Here is a 17,814-nt window from a genome sequence, read left to right on the forward strand (position 1 = left end):
TTAACATAGCCTAAGAAATGGACAAAGATGGCAAAATATTTTTTTTTTAATTTTAGGCACTGACCCGTCTCTAAGGCACTCTTGGTTATGGTTGCGCTCCAGCCTCCTCTACATACAATGCAAGGATTATTGCCCTGCATTGTATGGGATGATGCAAAGGGACAGACCAGAGGCCAGGGTTCCCATGAGTGGGGGAGAGAGTTGGAGCCGGCTGGGGCACAGTGTATTTTACATAATACAGCCTGGATAGCTCTCCCTTAGACTTAACAAGAATATATGCCGGGGAACAGGGCCAAGCCACACTCTGTGAGTTTGATTTACTAAAACTGGAGAGTGCAAAATCTGGTGCAGGTGTCCATGGTAGCCAATTAGCTTTTAAAGTGTTACTAAATCCAGGATCCTGCAATCACTATATCTAGTCTCCCACAGTACACAGAACATGGAAATGCAATTATTTTAGCAAATATAAACTGATAAATACCTTTTCTCATCAGCTGTATATAGCAATTAGAGCAATCTTGTGAGTGCTGGTAGTTTGTAGGAGGAGTTTTCATTTCTCCCACGATTGTCCTATCAGGCTTCAAGACCCTCAATTCTCTGTCTGAACATGTCTGGACAGTGCTGATTGGTCCTGTGCTGATCAGGAGGGAGGGACTGGGCTGTCATTTAGGATCTGTATACATGCCCACGTGTGTGATGTTAATACCATGTGACCTGAATAGTTCAGCTCAAACCAGGAAGTGTTCTCTGAGCAATAGAGACCAAACTGAGCAATGTGAGCATGTGCAGCTGTACTACACTCACTGTGCTTATCTGGACTTGTCCAGAGTGAACGTGCAGGAGGGGGAGGATCTGTGCATACAGGATCACACAGCCATTTTACACAATTCAGAGGATTAATCACTTAAGTTACACAATAGGTATAACAAGCATCCTATTCTGCATCTATAGACGAATTTTACTGTTGTGGGTTTAGTAACACGTTAACTTCAGTTTGCTCAATTAGGCTTTGACAAAAAAACCTGGAAGCTGATTGGTTTCTATCCAAAGCTGCACCCAATTTTGCACTCTCCAGTTTTAGTAAATTAACTCCTGCGTGTCAACAGATCAAGCCTGCACAAGTGTCCCCATAACAAGCGGCTTGCTATGGGGACACTCAAAATGTAAGAGGAGCCAGGAGATCTGGCGGGGAACCTAAGAAGAGGAGGATCGGGGCTGCTCTGTGCAAAACCATTGCACAGAGCAGGTGAGTATAACATGTTTGTTATTTTAATTTTTAAAAAATCCAAGGTTTACAATCACTTTAATAATAAATAGACTGACTGCTATAAATCAATTTAGATAATATTGCCCAGATCTCAAAGGCTGAGACGTTACCACTGGACAGTTGTTCTCTGGGAAAAGTTGATTAGCTGTCTTTACCTTGAGGAGTTAAATGGTCCCTATTTTTGAAAAAATCTAATACAATCAAATTGACTGGTAATCAGAACATGAATGTAAAGTTCATATGTTGTCCTGCAGTATGACTTTGGCTTTTGTTTTCAAATATTTCCATTGTTTACCAAAATAAGGCTTAAGTGAAGCTGGACGGTCGGGTTCACCTGGATTTCCAGGTCCTAAAGGTGAAAGAGGATCTCCCAACACAGTACCTGGACAACCTGGATTTAATGGTCCAAAAGGCAATTTTGGAGATCGAGGTAAGGCGAGATCCTAAATTTCGTTTTTCATTTCTCAGTTGTTTGTAAGAATTTATTTGCATCAGTACCCATTGTGACCCCTGTTTTTGTTGTAAACTGTGTTGTCAATTAAATTACCATGGAAGAAGAGACAGACACAGACACAGTATTTCATAATGTGTCAGACACTGGTCACAATAATTTATTTATCATTAAAAATGCATTTGGTTATGATTTTCTAATTCTAATGTGAATCATTTCTTTTTTTTTTTTAGGTTTTCCTGGTTCCCCTGGAAGTCCTGGACTGCCTGGCCCACCAGGAGTAACCAATTTCATACCTGGATTTCCTGGTGACCCTGGACCAGCTGGACTAGATGGAGAGATGGGTATGGTTAAATTGATTCATCAGTTGTGTTTCACAAGCTGAATTTTCTTGCCTACGTGTTGAGTTAACATAAAAATATGGTTCGGCCATGTGTTTATTTAGACATTATTAAAAATCAAACATTTTTGCAGAGGTTACAGCTAATTCTTTAAAAATCAATATAAGTAATTTTGGGTAATTGTTTTTTTTTATGATATGCACTTCCCCTTCTTCTCCCTACCCCTACACACACACACACACACACACCAGTACACAAAAATGTTCTGTAAAATTATGTATTATGTATTGACGTGAAAAATTATTCTATTGCTTAAAAGGACACTTGGTTAAAAAGGGAATAGGGAGGTTCAGTAAGTATAGTATGTTTACTGCTCTTCTTATTTGTTATTATTTCTTCCTATTATATCATCTCGATGGAGGACCATTTAAAGCCAATTTACAATTGTGTGTTGTAGCAATGTGCACTAAAATGCATGTGCTAACACATATTTCTGCAAGGCAGTGCACCTGCTCTATGTGCAGTCCATTGCAGTGCTATTCATTATAAATTGAACCTCAATGCACTCTACAGTACACAGGAGAGCACAATGCACTGAAGTGCACCACAACACACATATCGTTCATTTTTGCTGTTCATTTACCCTCTGTCCTAGAAACACAACAGAATAGAAACTCTACAAAGCATTTCTTAAAGGATGGCCCCAGTGAACATTTTCCTTTTTACTCCTGTTCTCATATCGCTTATCACCAATAACAGCGGTCAACAGGACAAGTAGAAAGAGTGACTCTACCTAGTGGGACATAGCAATGAAAACCTGACAGGGGCTCCATACAAAATTAATTGAAGCATTTTGGGTATACATACATTTTATTGGTAGGTATACAATGATTTTGGGACCCTCCGCCTAAATTTTCGACTACATTGCAATGCTCTCTATTTGAACATATACAGACAATTATTGAAAGTGACAGCGTATTGAATTTATCTAAACAAAGTCAAAGATCTATTTTTCAAAGATATCACCTGTTTAAAGTACGTAACACATGAGGCCCTTTGCTTGCATTTACCCAGCCCCTAGCCCTTGGGGCACTATTCCTCTCACTAACATCAGTGATGAGGCGCAATTGCTCCCACAAGCACTCAGTAATGGAAGGTTATTCTTCTCATTGATCTAAATGATGTTACACTATGACTCCCACTAATATACTAATGATAGGACACGAGTCCCTCCACTGACACCAGTGACAGGAAACTATTCCTTACCCAAATCTGATTCAGTGGGGAAGTTCGCTATTCTGCTTATTCTTCATCATACCAAAGCTTTCTCCTTGGCGGAAGGTCTTGAGTCACAATAACTGTGCAAGCCCAACAAGACATACCCCACAAACAGATTCTTAAAAACAAATTGGGGCAAGGCCAAGCAATTACAGAACATAACAGGGTTCACATGCTATAATCCCATCTGGCACAACTTTATATAATCATTACTTGCTAAACTTCAGCATACTGCTAAGTGGCAAAAATATGGCATATCCCGCCTGCGTCACATTTTGGCAGACTGGTAACTTTTGAAATTTTACAATTTCTCTATACTCTGCTGAGCTTACGATATGTTAGACTAATTTATCTTCACTGTAGATGCCCAGCGAAGTTAAAAGAAACTATGGGAGCTCTGGCTGGCCACCCCAGGTCTCGCACTCCTAGATCTGGTGCTACACGGATGGCTATAATTTCTTGAACTGACTGCGTTTAACCCACACTTCCCTGGGTAACAGGGTCGAGATTGCTGGAACTCTGAGCTGAGAATTAGTGAAGTCTACATTTGTTGGTCTTATTACTATGTTAGAGCCGACTCAGTATGTCATGTCATTTTTACTGGTACTGGACACTGTTGGCCGATAACTGGCATTTTTCCTTCCTGTCATTTGTATTGGACTGCATGTTGGAAATTTCAATAAACCTTGCTTTCTGAATAAAAAAATATATATATGCAGAAGGGAGGAGCATGATCTCCTCCCTTCAGAGACTGGGCCGCAGAGCAGTATTCCAACATGATAACGACCTCAAAAACACCTCCAAGATGACCACTGCCTTGCTAAAGAAGTTGAGGGTAAAGGTGACGGACTGGCCAAGCATGTCTCCAGACCTTAACTCTATTGAACACATGTGGGGCGTCCTCAAATGGAAAGTAGAGGGAAGCAAGGTCTCTAACATCCACCAGCTCCATGATGTCATCATAGAAAATTGGAAGAGGACTCCAGTGGCAACCTGTGAAGCTCTGGTGAACTCCATGCCCAAGAGGGTTAAGGCAGTGCTGGAAAATAATGGTGGCCACACAAAATATTGACACTTTGGGCCCAATTCGGACACTTTTGTTGCCAGCGGTTTAGACATGTGTGGAGTTATTTTGAGGGGACAGCAAATTTACACTGTTATACAAGCTGTACACTCACTACTTTCCATTGTAGCAAAGTGTCCTTTCTTCAGTGTTGTCACATGAAAATATATAATAAAATATTTACAAAAATGTGAGGGTTGTACTCACTTTTGTGAAATACTGTGTATACATTTTCCATAATGTTATATATTTTATAATTCCAGGAATGCCAGGACGTCCTGGACCACGTGGCCCCCCTGGTCCAGCCTCCAATCAAGGAGACACAGGTGATTCTGGATTCCCAGGAACACCAGGCAGAGGTGGTACAAAGGGAGATTCAGGTTTCCCTGGAAATCCTGGCAGCCCTGGAGCTCCTGGAGTGAAGGGTAAGTGTACGACATTCCATTTATGCATTGCAATACCTGAATCCTAAATTGTTCCCACCAGCAGTAGCAGTTACTAGCTTCTGTATCACCTTTAGATTTTAAAGTTATTCATTTTTCTTTTATTACATGAATACAAACAGAAGTGACACAAATTTATGTAGTTCTATGAAAGAAAATGATGGTGGTTTAATAAGGTGGGAGAAGACACCTCCACCCACTAGCGGGTGACACTATTCAACTAAATTTAGAATGGTTCCTGTTAGAAGTCACTATGCAAAATTTCTACTGCAACAAAACAAGCAAGGGCAAATACTATTACAAATAAATGATGAGGTCTCTACCCAGTGGGTCACAACTTAGATGCCAAAGGCATTTCACATTTTACTAGAGTGTAAAGCCTGTGCATTATAGAACTATGAACTCGCCTGTGCTTATTTGCTGGAGTTTTGGCAACTTCAAATAGATTACTGTCAGGGCTCTAATATGCTGATCACACTTTTCTATCCAGAGATCCAGAGTTAAAACTGTACAAAATTCATGGTTTGGGATAGCCGCATGGTTATGGGGTCTTAACCAAATTAATGAAAGGTCCACCTTTTTCGTTCGTAGATCGAATCATAGTAATCATAGAAGCTTTTATATGGTGTGTATAAATTGGATATCTACAAATTTGTATAGAAGTATGCGAAATAGAAAAAACAAAAAACTATTTCCATGGACATATAGTAATTGCCAGACGTAAATTCACATTGCCATTGCCATTTACAGAGTTGCCTGATTTTGTATTTCTCTATTTAGGTTTAAGAGGTGATCCAGGTTTCATTGGGGGTCCAGGAAAAGAGGGCCCAGTTGGAGATCCCGGATATCCTGGACCCAAGGGGGAAAAAGGGAACCAAGGTATAAATGTTAATATTACTACATACAGCACATAATTGATATTTTCATGGTACTTGTGTGCATTAAACATTTTGGCATGTATTATTATGACAACTTCAAATCTAGAAAAGATACTGCTTTACTTGTCACATGACTGAAAATGTTTTTTTGTTGGGAAAACTGTGCTTGTGTGAATTACATTTGCCGTTGCCACTTATATGTTGCCAAATAGCTTTCCATTAAATACAAGTAACTTGTTTCCAGGTTTTCAAGGTCAGACGGGGCGTCCAGGTCCACCTCCCGTAGATTATTTTGATCCTTCTTTTGGAACTCCTGGACTCCCTGGAATCAATGGCTTTGATGGTGGACCAGGTGATAGAGGTCAACAGGGACTAACAGGACCTCCTGGTAAGGAAGATGAGTTAACAAATGTTTATGTACTTATGTAGGCAAACTTTTATTACATTGTTTTGGTTAGTGCACTATACGCTTCCACTTATCCTGTTTATGTAGTCCATCTGACAAAATTACACTGTGTATCCTAAGAATTAAAGGTAACTTTCTGAACTGTCACCTGGTAGTCCAGTCCAGTTCTCCATCGTCTCTTCAGCCCCAGTGATTTTTATATCTAAATAATCTGAATAAAAAAGCTGCAGAATTTATGATGGGACTGATGTATATGGAACATATTGGCTCTGTAGACTGGTGTTTTATACACAGAATTATCTGTTAGTACTAGTTTGTTTTCTCTTACCTTCCCTTTGTCTACTGCCTTTTACCACTGTTGTATCTGTTTATTTTCCTGCAGGCAACAAAGGTTTTGCTGGTCGCCCAGGGCAGATGGGAAGGAATGGACCACCAGGTCAGCCAGGGTTTATTGGTGATGCTGGTGAACCAGGTATTCCAGGACCCTCAGGGTTTGAAGGTAATGTTCCTTTTAGACAGACATTGTTTTTAAAGGTTTTCCACCCCATAAATGTTAATCTGTAAACCCTATCTCTGTTGAAATTGATCATATCATGAAAATATGTTCCTGTTCATACCCATCTTGAACTTTTAGTGCCGGTTCACACTACCGCGGCACGACTTCGGGGGCAACCTGTGAAGTTGCGTGCACCGCGACTTCGGCGCGACTTGCACGGACTTCATATAATAAATGTTAATGCAAGTCGCTGTGGCCCCGAAGTAGTACAGGAACTGCTTTCTAAGTCGGAGCGACTTGAGTCGCTCCTATTAGAACAGTTCCTGTAGCACTGCATGGACCGCGACTTGTCAGGCTGACCAGTCGCCTGACAAGTCGCGGTAGTGTGAATGGCCACTTAGGCTTACACTATACAGGAGATTTCATTTCACTTTGTAGCATAAGATCAACATTTATTGATAAATTTTTCATTATCAGCACATTTGTATCAATATGTTGCAGACTAGGTGTTTTTGAGTAAGAGGCTGATACAATGCTACAAATAATACAAAACAAACCATGTAATATAGCTGTTAGTGCCGGTTCACACTAGTGCGGCTGCGGCGATCGCATGTAATATCGGAGCGCACTGCTCCTTCATTACATGCGATCGGCTGTGCGGTGCGAATTCAGCCATACAATTTGTATGGCTAAATTCGCACTGCAACCGCAGGAAAGTCACACATGACCCTTTTTTTTAGCCGCATCAGGATCGGATCCATCCTGTGCGAACTGTAAAGATCGCACTGCGATATGCGATCAAACTGGGGGTGTCGTTAACATTTCATTGACACCCCCAGCATATCGCATATGGCAGTGTGAACTGCCAAGGGTGCGTTTGCAATGCGGGAACAGGCTGCGAATTCGCAGCTTTCCCGCATCGCATAAGTGTGAACCGGCACTTAAAGAGAAACTGTAGTCCTTTAAATATTTTTCAAAGCATATATGCAAATAGATCTGCTTAAAGTGTTACTAAACCCACAACAGTAAATTCAGTCTGTTTTTGCAGTTTAGCATGCTTGTTATACCCACTGTGAAACCTTAAGGGTTAATCCTCTGCACTGTGTAAAAATCCCGTCTTCTCTGATCCTCCCCTTCTTTTACTGTCCTCAATACATCTGCTGATTAAACAGAGCCCTAGGAGGCAATCTGCTCATGCTTAGTTTGATGTAAATTGCTAGAGAGTTTTTTTTTTTTTTTGGAGGGTGCATGTGATCAGCACAGGGCCAATCAGTACTATCAAGTCAGGGGTCATGCAGCCTCATAGGACAGTCAGAAGAGAATAAAAACTCCTCCTACAAGCTTTAACCAGTGCTTGGCTGAACACTGATAGAAGTCACAAGATATATATGTTATATACTGCTGATGAAAAAGATATTTACTGTAGCAGTTTATATTTACTAAAATAATTGCATTTCCATGTTCTGTGTATTGTGAGAGATCAGATATAATGAATGCAGGGTCCTGGGTTTAGTAACACTTTTATGTAATTTATCTTACTATTTGCTGTGTCCTGCTGATCCAGCTCCCTCGCTGTAAATCTAGACAGTGTCTATTGGTTTGGAGACAGTAAATTTACCAAACTCTTTAGTGATGGGAAAAAACAATGTTTCTAGTTGCCAGAGATCACGTGATGTTATATATATGATATGTATGATATCTGATATGTTTTCTAGGCTTTAGAAAATATGATGGCGCTATGGAGTAGGAATATTCTGTCCACTATGAAATGTGAATTTTAATGCTAGTTCCGTTCTGAAATAAGCCCCATAAAAACATCTGCTCCCACTTCTAGTGATCGCAGCCATCACTTGTCACTAGTCAGCACCCATTAGCACCCATTAACAACTGTAGAGTGAACATACAGTACTATCCAACTGAAAGGAGAGATTTAAAGACAAACAATAGCAGCAGCACGCTACTGAATAATGTGTGCTGCCAGAAGAAAGAGCACACCACTCCCAAGAAATATGTACATAATGTCTGTGAAGGTTTTACAATCTTCTTACTGAAAGATGAAATGGTATGTGTTTAGTTGTATGACTTTATTCAGTTTAGCATATTGAGCATAGGTAAAAATAGAATTTATCCCAAAGATTTTCCGCTCAACAAGTTCATGCCTGACATCTGCCAATATTTACAGGTCCTCCAGGAAAACAGGGCAACGGTGGATTGCCTGGTATGCCTGGAAGGAGTATAAGCGTTGGCTATACCTTGGTTAAACACAGCCAGGCTGAAACAATTCCTCCGTGTCCAGTTGGAATGAACAGACTTTGGGATGGCTACAGTTTGCTGTATGTAGAAGGGCAGGAAAAGGCTCACAACCAAGATCTGGGTGAGTAAATTCTCTTTTATTGGGGGAAAGCATAGATAATGATATGTGATGTCATATATGCATTTGTAATATGTTAACTTTAAGAGTTGAAGAGTTGTGCTCCCATCTACAAGGACAAAAGAAGAACTTCAAATGTTAACTTTACTAAATGGGTGTTGAGTTGCAGTTATACTATAAAAAAAGATGCAAACTTAGTATATTTCCTCTAAAAGTAGAAATACTGAATAGCTAATTAATTTAAATATAAGTCAGAATAAAAGAAAAGCATTTTACTACTAGACTGTATCATGGTTTATATAGATTGGAAGGAAGTAATAAAACATGCAATCCTAAAGGAGTTGTAAAGTCAGACGTTTTTTTTTTTTTTTTATCTTAATGCATTCTATGCATTAAGATAAAATGCCTTCTGTCTGCAGCAGACTCCCCAGCACCCCCTTCAAACTCTGAGCTCCATCTCTGTCCAGCGATGTCCACAAGTTCCTCGGCCATCCAAGACTCTGCCTCCTGGTTGGCTTCTGTCAAACAAAGTCAGTTAGCCAATCAGGAGAGAGGGGGGGGGGGCTGAAGAGAAGCTTTGTTTCTGAATGGACACAGGGAGCTGCAGCTAGGCTCAGTGCCCCCATAGCAAGCTGCTTGCTGTGGGGGCACCTAACAGGAGGGAGGGGCCAGGAGCAGCAAAGAGGGACCCGAGAAGAGGAGGATCCAGGCTGCTCTATGCAAAACCAACTGCACAGAGGAGGTAAGTATAACATGTTTGTTATTGAAAAATAAAAATGGGACTTTACAATCACATTAATCATACAGGACACAGGCTGGATATTCGTAAACCCTGGGTTTAAGGCTGCTTGCTTCAGGTGATTGGACACTGGCAAAGCTTGAGCATATACTGTAGCTATAATCATACCCCACTCTGTGAGACCTCAGTTTTCTGTTAGTGTCCTGTAGGGGATGGACCTCTTCTATATGAAGAAATTTCTACGCTCAACTAGTGCTTATTACTTCAAATTCTTCAATGAACTCTTCACTGTCTTCTGCTATAACATTAGAAGCACTGCATATGGATCAGTGAAAACACATTTTGTTTATCAGATTCATAAAACATACTTAGATACAGGGATCTCATCTAGAAATTCAAAGCAGATACCTGTACAGAGTATATGAGAATATTCACACAAAACATTGGAACAGGTCCAAGGAATCTGAGCAGGATCAACATCTGATCAGCTTGCTGTGTTAAGTTTTGTGCGTAGTGTATTTTTTAAAATCTGACAACTATTTGTTATATATTCTAGGTCTTGCTGGATCTTGTCTGCCCAGATTTAGCACAATGCCTTTTGTGTACTGTAATATCAATGAGGTCTGCTACTATGCCAGCCGAAATGACAAGTCTTACTGGCTGTCTACCACGGCTCCTATTCCTATGATGCCTGTGGCCAATACTCAGATTAAAAACTACATTAGCCGATGCTCTGTGTGTGAAGCTCCTTCCCAGGCTGTTGCGGTTCACAGCCAAGACAACACCATCCCACAATGTCCTAATGGCTGGAGGAGCCTCTGGATAGGATATTCTTTCCTTATGGTAAGTATACTGATTGGGGTGCTTTATGTATTTCCAGCTTAATCGTTTTTTTCACTGAAATTTAATTAGCCAGGAGTTGTGTGCGTGTCAAGCTGTAAAGGTGCCCTATACACACCTAATAGTGTTAATATGTTGAACAATGGATCTTTTTGGATTGTTTTATTAACTAATACAAACACCACACTTTTGATTTATGGTAGGAAATTGGAGTACCCAGCTTCTATGAAATAATAGTAGTGGCATAGATTATTCTTTGCCTTCCATGAACACATACCATAATTCGGTAATATTTCCCACTCAAGACCAATGAGAAACAAATTAAGAACTTTCTAAATCTAAAAAAATGAACAACTTTGTCAGAATCCTAAATATCAGAAAACGGCCATGTATTGTAATGGGCTATATTTGAATGACTCTTTAGCAATTTTTTTTATATATCCTATTTTTATTGAAATTTCAAAATGACAACAGTTACAGCAATGTGCAGTGGTGAGAGCCACCGCCTACAAATACAAAACCATAAAAACCAGCAAAAAAAAAAGAAGGGGGGTGGGATCAAAAGAAAAGTCATATATATTAAACAGCAGGACTCTAATTATTGCTCGATAAATACAAGCTCACATTGGGTGCCTCAGCTACCAGTAGTAGGCGCCAGGAAGCCTTGTAAGAAACTTTAAGCAGGAAGTAACCGTACATTAAACACAGGCAACCTACTTTTTTAATTTTTGAAATTTCCTTTAAGACAGTATAAATACAATTCTGTGAAAACGTATTTGCCCCCCTCCTGATTTTTATTTTTTTTGCATCTTTGTCACAATTAAATAATTCATATAATCAAACATTTTTTAATACACAAAGATAACCAGAGTAAATACAAAATGCAGTTTTTTAATAATGATTTCACTTATTAGGGGAAAAAAGATGTAAAAACCTGCCTGCCCCAATGTAAAAAGGAAATTGCCCCTTGCTAAATCATGAATGAACTGTGATTAACCGCATTTTTTGGAAAGTTGAGTTAAATTTCAGTTGCCACACCCAGGCCTGGTTACTGCCAGACCTGTCAAGAAATCACTTAGAATATAAGCTGTCTGACAAAGTGTAGCACGATAAAAGATCTCTAAAAGCAACACATTGTGCCGCAATTCCAGAAAGAAATTCCAAAACAGATGAGAAACAAAGTACATAACATGTATCTGTCTGGAAAGGGTTACGAAGCCATTTCTAAGGCTTTGGCACTACAGCAAACCATGGTGAGAGCTATGATCCACAAAAGGAGAAAACTTGAAACAGGAGTGGCCAGCCTACAAACTCATCCAGAAGGTCATAAAAGAACCCAGAACAACATTTAAAGATCTGCAGGCCTCACTTGCCACAGTTAAGGTCGGTGTTCATGATTCAACAATAAGAAAGAAACTGGGCAAAAATGGCATCCATGAGAGAGTTCCAAGGCAAAAGCCACTGCCTACCAAAAAGAACACAAAGGCTCGTCTCACATTTGACAAAAAAACATCTTGGTTATCCCTAAGACTTTTGGGCAAATATTCTGTGGACTTTTTGGAAGGGTTACATCTGTCATAAAACAAACACAGCATTTCATAAAAAGAACATCATACCAACAGTCAAACATGGTGGTAGTATCGTGATGGTCCGGGGATGCTTTGCAGCTTCTGGACCTGGATGACTTGCCTTAATTAAAAGGAAACATGAATTCTGCACTCTACCAGAAAATCCTGAAGGAGAATGTCCAGCCATCAGTTGGTGACCTCAAACTCAAGTGCACTTGGGTTATGCAGCAGGACAATGATCCGAAACACACCAGCAAGTCCACCTCTAAATAGCTCAAAAAAAACAAATTAAGGTTTTGGAGTGGTTTAGTCAAAGTCCGGACTTAAATTAGATTGAGATGCTGTGGCATGACCTTAAACAGGCCGTTAATGCTTGAAAACCCTCCAATGTGGCTAAATTAAAACAATTCTGCAAAGAAGAGTGGGCCAGAATTCCTCCACAACGATATGAAAGACTCATTGCCAGTTATCGCAAACGCTTGATTACGGTTGTTGCCCTCAAGGGTGGCACAACTAGTTATTGGGTTTAGGGGACAAATACTTTTTCACATAGGACCAGGCAGGTCTGGACAGCTTTTTCCCTTAATAAATGAAATAATTTAAAAACTGCATTTTGTATTTACTCGGGTTATCTTTGTGTAATATTAAAATTTGTTTGATGATCGAAATCTTTTAAGTGTGACAAATATACAAAAAAAATAAAAAAATCAGGAAGGGTGCACATACTTTTTCACAGCACTGTAGACCCAAAACAGGCCAAAACAAACAAAAAAAAAACAAACCAAGTACCGAGAACAAAGGTACAGAGCTGGACAATATTATATGTTCAACGAATACTCATGGAAATTCCTTTACCAGTTGTAGATAAAATAAAGCAGTAAGTGATATACTGTTCCATCCGAAAATAAACATACATTTATTTGAACTATATGGGAATGGAGCCTAGATCCTGCTAGATCAGTTCAGGCTGGCCCTGTAGCAATGTAAAACAATAAAATCAGTGCCTATACTGTTTAAAATCTAGTCTTGCCCTGCTCTGCACATGCTCAGTTGCTCTCTAATTTTTGCAACTGTGCCAGAAATATAGGCCACTATAGATTTACTGCTGCTCAGGAGCCTTGGGCTTCATCAAAATGGAAGCCTCCAGCAAGAGATAACAGGAGCAATGCTGGAGGCAATTTAAAGACCACCATAATTTTGGTAGCATAATTATGAATGTGGAATGTATGTTCCTTGCTAAAGAACGTTATTTTTTTATCACGTTGTTATGGATAAAGTTTGACTTTAAGTGTAGATGTCTCTCCACTAGTGGAATATCACAGCTCTATTCACTTTAACATGGGTCATCAGTAAACCTTTGAGAAAAAGAATCAGATATACTGTACATGTCTTCATTTATTTTCTGCATTGGATACATAGTACTGAGAAGATGTGTAGTCATTGCCTTTTAGGGCTAGGTACATACAGTATGTCTTAGCTTAAAAGCCTATTCAGAATTAACTGTGGAGAAGCTAGCGCAGAATTCTCTACAACTTCATAAATTTAATAGGACATCCTCTGTGCTTATACACAAAATGTTAAATAAAGTATCGTATCATTTACTGCTTTTACCCACATAGAATGAGTTGGGGGAGCTGGGAGCTCTACTTCTGGTTTATGAGCTTACATACTCTTAATTAGTAGAAGAAGAATAGCTGTATGTGGAGTGTAATGTTCCTCAACCAGCCATTCCAATACACATATCTTGGGACCAGGAAGCAAATTAGTAAAAAATATTGGAATAATAGTGTCCAGGATAAGTCTTCAATGTCTAAAAAGCCTGTTTCAATCTCACAGCGCGGACATAGGTAAGAAACTCTTTTGTGTCCAAAAAGTTTTTGAGGAGTGTGATAGGTCCGATGTATGATAAAGAGTTACATAGTTGGTAAGGTTGAAAAAAAACAACAGTCCATCCAGTTCAACCTGTGTTGGTGTGTGTGTGTACGTGTAGAAAATAATTTCCCATATCCTCATATATTGTGTTCGCTAAGATGCACGTCAATGAGTCTTTTAAAACTATCCATACTTCCTGCTGACCCCGCCTATTGTGGAAGAGAGTTCCACATCCTTACCGCCTTGACAGTGAAAAACTCCCTAAGCAGCTTAAGGTCAAACTGCTTCTCTTCCATTCTCAGCGTGTGGCCCCGTGTCTTACACTCCATTGTTGTGTAAGTTTCTGTGTCGTAGAAAGAGACACTTGCAATACGTTATTAAGGATATTGGTTAAACAATTACCACCAGTTAAGGATCTCACATCAGTTAGCCAGAATACTATACATTTTAGAGTCAAACACTTTGAGAATCTTTGTATTAGCAAACTATGAATTGCCAACAATTTTCTTCATTTAGATACTGTAGAAAGCATTTGGTTAAGTATAATAGTGTCAGTGAGCAACCCAGCACTAGATGTAGCTTGTGCTTGTATAGTGCAGGGTAACTAATATTAACAGACATTAAATCACCTGTTAGATAAGCCAAATTCCTCTTTTAAAGTTTGGAAATCTTTGAGGACCTGACCATTATATAATTGTGGGATATAAGTAAGGCCCCCCTCAAAGCTTTATCATTTCAAAAGCTTAGAGTAGTTAAAGTTTTGAATAAAACGGGTAGAGTTTGTATAGGCATGAGTTGGAGATGAGATTTAATTCTGTTTAATACATTTTATTAATCATGCATAAGGTGGAATTGTTTACATTCTGTTATGTACTTTCTAAGAGTAATTAACAATTATTATTTTGACAGCACACAGCTGCAGGTGCAGAAGGTGGCGGCCAGTCCTTAGTGTCTCCTGGCTCATGTCTGGAAGACTTCCGGGCCACTCCATTCATCGAATGCAATGGTGCTCGTGGAACCTGCCACTACTTTGCCAATAAGTACAGTTTCTGGCTGACTACTGTGGAAGAAACAAGGCAGTTTGTAGGGGCTCCCCCCTCTGAGACACTGAAAGCTGGCCAACTTCGAACACGTGTCAGCCGCTGTCAGGTGTGCATGAAGAACTTGTAGCATGACTGCTTTAGCAAGAACTCCTTTCCTTGATTTCCATCAAAGGCACACAAGCTGGCCATTCTGATCAAAGGCATCTGCCTTGGAACATGGAGATTACAATAAGGCACTTTTTTTTTACTAAATAGCAAAGAATATCTGCTGTAAACTTATCAGTCAAATGATAAGTGAGAGGCCGTACAATGAAGTATGGACAGTCACATTTCAGAGAGGAAATATTTTAAAAGAAATGGTGCTAACCTTCTATTTTGTCTTATGTATAATGTATTATTCATGGCTACCTCAGGAAGGCCTTGCTAAATTTTAATCTGTGCTATGATTGTCTTATGCTGATAACTGAACTTCATCAGTGGTGCTAGCTGGAATTCATTCCTGAAAGAAGGAACTTTGAGTTCACAACGTAATCTGGAAGAACCCAACAGCTGTATTGTAGCTACTTGTGTGTGATATTTAAATGTTAGCCCTAAAGCAGATGTGAATCCCTGTCAAAACAAAGAAGCTTCATGGTTGAGATGAGCAGTCTGTACCTAACATCTTTGACCTTGAAGAACCTGAAATGTAAGCATCCTTTGGTTATCATGATGACTTTAAGCAATCCTTTCATGTAACTCTCCAAAACTTCAAAAAACAATCTTTCATCAATATGGTAATGGCTTTCATCACCAATGCCCAAACTCTTCATCTGCTTCTCTAATGTTACAATATCATCAGCAATATGTAAATAAGTAGCTTGTACTGAGAAAGGAGTGATGCCAATCCAATGTGATCATTAAAGTCAGGATATCTGCAGTTCATCCTGGGAGACCGCTACTTCTACTATCTATTCTCTACTATAGCCATATTAGCTGGTCAGAAAATGAGTACCGGATGCAGACCTGAAACAAGACAGAAACAGAGCATATAGAATCATGTGTTTAATTGTATGATGCTTAGTCAAGCACCATTTTTGTGTTTTTAGTTGGATGACAGGTTTACTTAAAAACACCATTGTACAGCAATATTTTCAAAAGTCATGGTGTAATTAACATCACACAGACAGCAAGATCACTGATCCTCAATGGAGTAGATCATTCTCACTAATCGTAAAACATTGTAAAGGCACTGAAAAATAGCATAGCTTTTGCCCGTCATTACACCATGATGTACAATAAGGTATGGTGGTGTGGTCCACATGTATCAGCTGTAGATTCATATTGTGATAAGTCAGTCATTAAGCTGTTATTGCAGCGTCCCCATATATTTAGTCTTCTGCAGAGAAGAACTGACTATTTGTTGACCACTAGAGCCTGGTCTTTCCGAGGTAGCCTTGGTGCATTTATTTTGTAATTATATACATTGTTTTACTAAGAGATCCCTTCACAGGTTAGAAATGCCACAGTGAAATGTACATTTTTTAGTTGATTATATGTGTCTACCAAGTTATATTTTACTTTATATAATTTTTATTCCAGAACTGTTTGTACTGTATTCCATAGATAACTATCTGTGTGGGATTTTCACTTTCTACTACTTACTACTGCAGTGAACCTCTTTTGGTCACCACCATGACATAACACCTAACAATGGTTGTATTTAAAGTCTCACACCATCAACAGTGCTGTGGAAGGGAACATTGTACAAAGTGGTCTGGAGTGCACACAACCACTCTGTAAATTTAAAATAAAATTGATCCCTGATTCACATATTGTGTTAAATGTGTTCCTGAAGAGAAAACAAACAGTTCAGGGTGGTATGAAGTGATCAGCTTTAAGAAGTCATGTTTGCAGTGAATATTATGGTAACAGCCATAGGCCTCATTCACAATGGCAATGATGTGCCTGTGTTTATAGGTCATTTCTAAATGCACATAATGATTTTACAAGGTATTACTCACACTGTGTGTCTACCTGCAATCAGTTTAGCTCTGTTTTTTTTTTCAATCAAAACAACTTTATTGTGTACTGAGACAGAACAGAAGATATACAACAATAAACGGCTGCAAGACAATCAACATAAAATAATCCAGTCCGTGAAATTTGACAATCAATGCCATCTGACAACAATACAAAGCAATATTGAAGCAATTCATGTACACAAGCAGCAGGCATCTACACATTACATCGGAGATCATGACGTACAAGTAGTGGAAGAATTAAGCCACCTATCCCACACTTTATGATATTTACCCGGGAAACCCCTGTTAATATAGATAATTTTCTTATAGGGGAGAGTGTTATTAATTTCACTAATCCACGCTGCCAAGGTAGGCACCATCTGTTGGATCCAAGTCCTGGCCAGTAATTTACAGGCCAGGAACAGAGTCTCCTGTAGGAACTGAGCCATGTGCTTGTTGATGTCAACATCTGGAAGGAGTCCCAGTAAGCATAGTCTGGGGTCGAGTGTCACAGGCGCACCCATCTGGTCGTGGAGGAACTGGACCACCTGGGCCCAGAACCCACGCACACGCGGACAGTGCCACAGCAGATGGTCGAATGTGCCAGTCGACAGCAGGCATTTGGGGCAATGGGACGTCTGGGTGGGCCGGAACTTAGCCATGCGTTCAGGAGTAAGATATGCACGATGAAGGATACAAACATGAGTGAAACGATCTGACATTTTAGGGGAAGCACATTTGGCACCCAGCAGCACATC

The 17,814-nt window shown here is 39.6% G+C and overlaps 1 protein-coding gene across 1 annotated transcript in view; it reads left to right on the forward strand.

Annotated features, from left to right (window-relative positions):
• Positions 1–15,767, forward strand: part of LOC309560790 (uncharacterized protein) — a 332,027-nt gene extending 316,260 nt beyond the window's left edge. The window contains exons 39-47 of the mRNA XM_082264455.1: positions 1,572–1,697; positions 1,952–2,062; positions 4,664–4,825; positions 5,624–5,722; positions 5,966–6,109; positions 6,510–6,626; positions 8,806–8,997; positions 10,290–10,576; positions 14,923–15,767. Of these exons, the coding sequence (XP_082120581.1) occupies positions 1,572–1,697; positions 1,952–2,062; positions 4,664–4,825; positions 5,624–5,722; positions 5,966–6,109; positions 6,510–6,626; positions 8,806–8,997; positions 10,290–10,576; positions 14,923–15,183 (1,499 nt within the window). The 3' untranslated portion in view covers positions 15,184–15,767. The remainder of the gene's footprint in view (positions 1–1,571; positions 1,698–1,951; positions 2,063–4,663; positions 4,826–5,623; positions 5,723–5,965; positions 6,110–6,509; positions 6,627–8,805; positions 8,998–10,289; positions 10,577–14,922) is intronic.
• The last annotated feature ends 2,047 nt before the right edge of the window (positions 15,768–17,814 follow it).

Source organism: Pelophylax lessonae, assembly GCF_965119305.1.
Source record: "Pelophylax lessonae genome assembly, chromosome: 7".
NCBI lineage: Eukaryota > Metazoa > Chordata > Amphibia > Anura > Ranidae > Pelophylax > Pelophylax lessonae.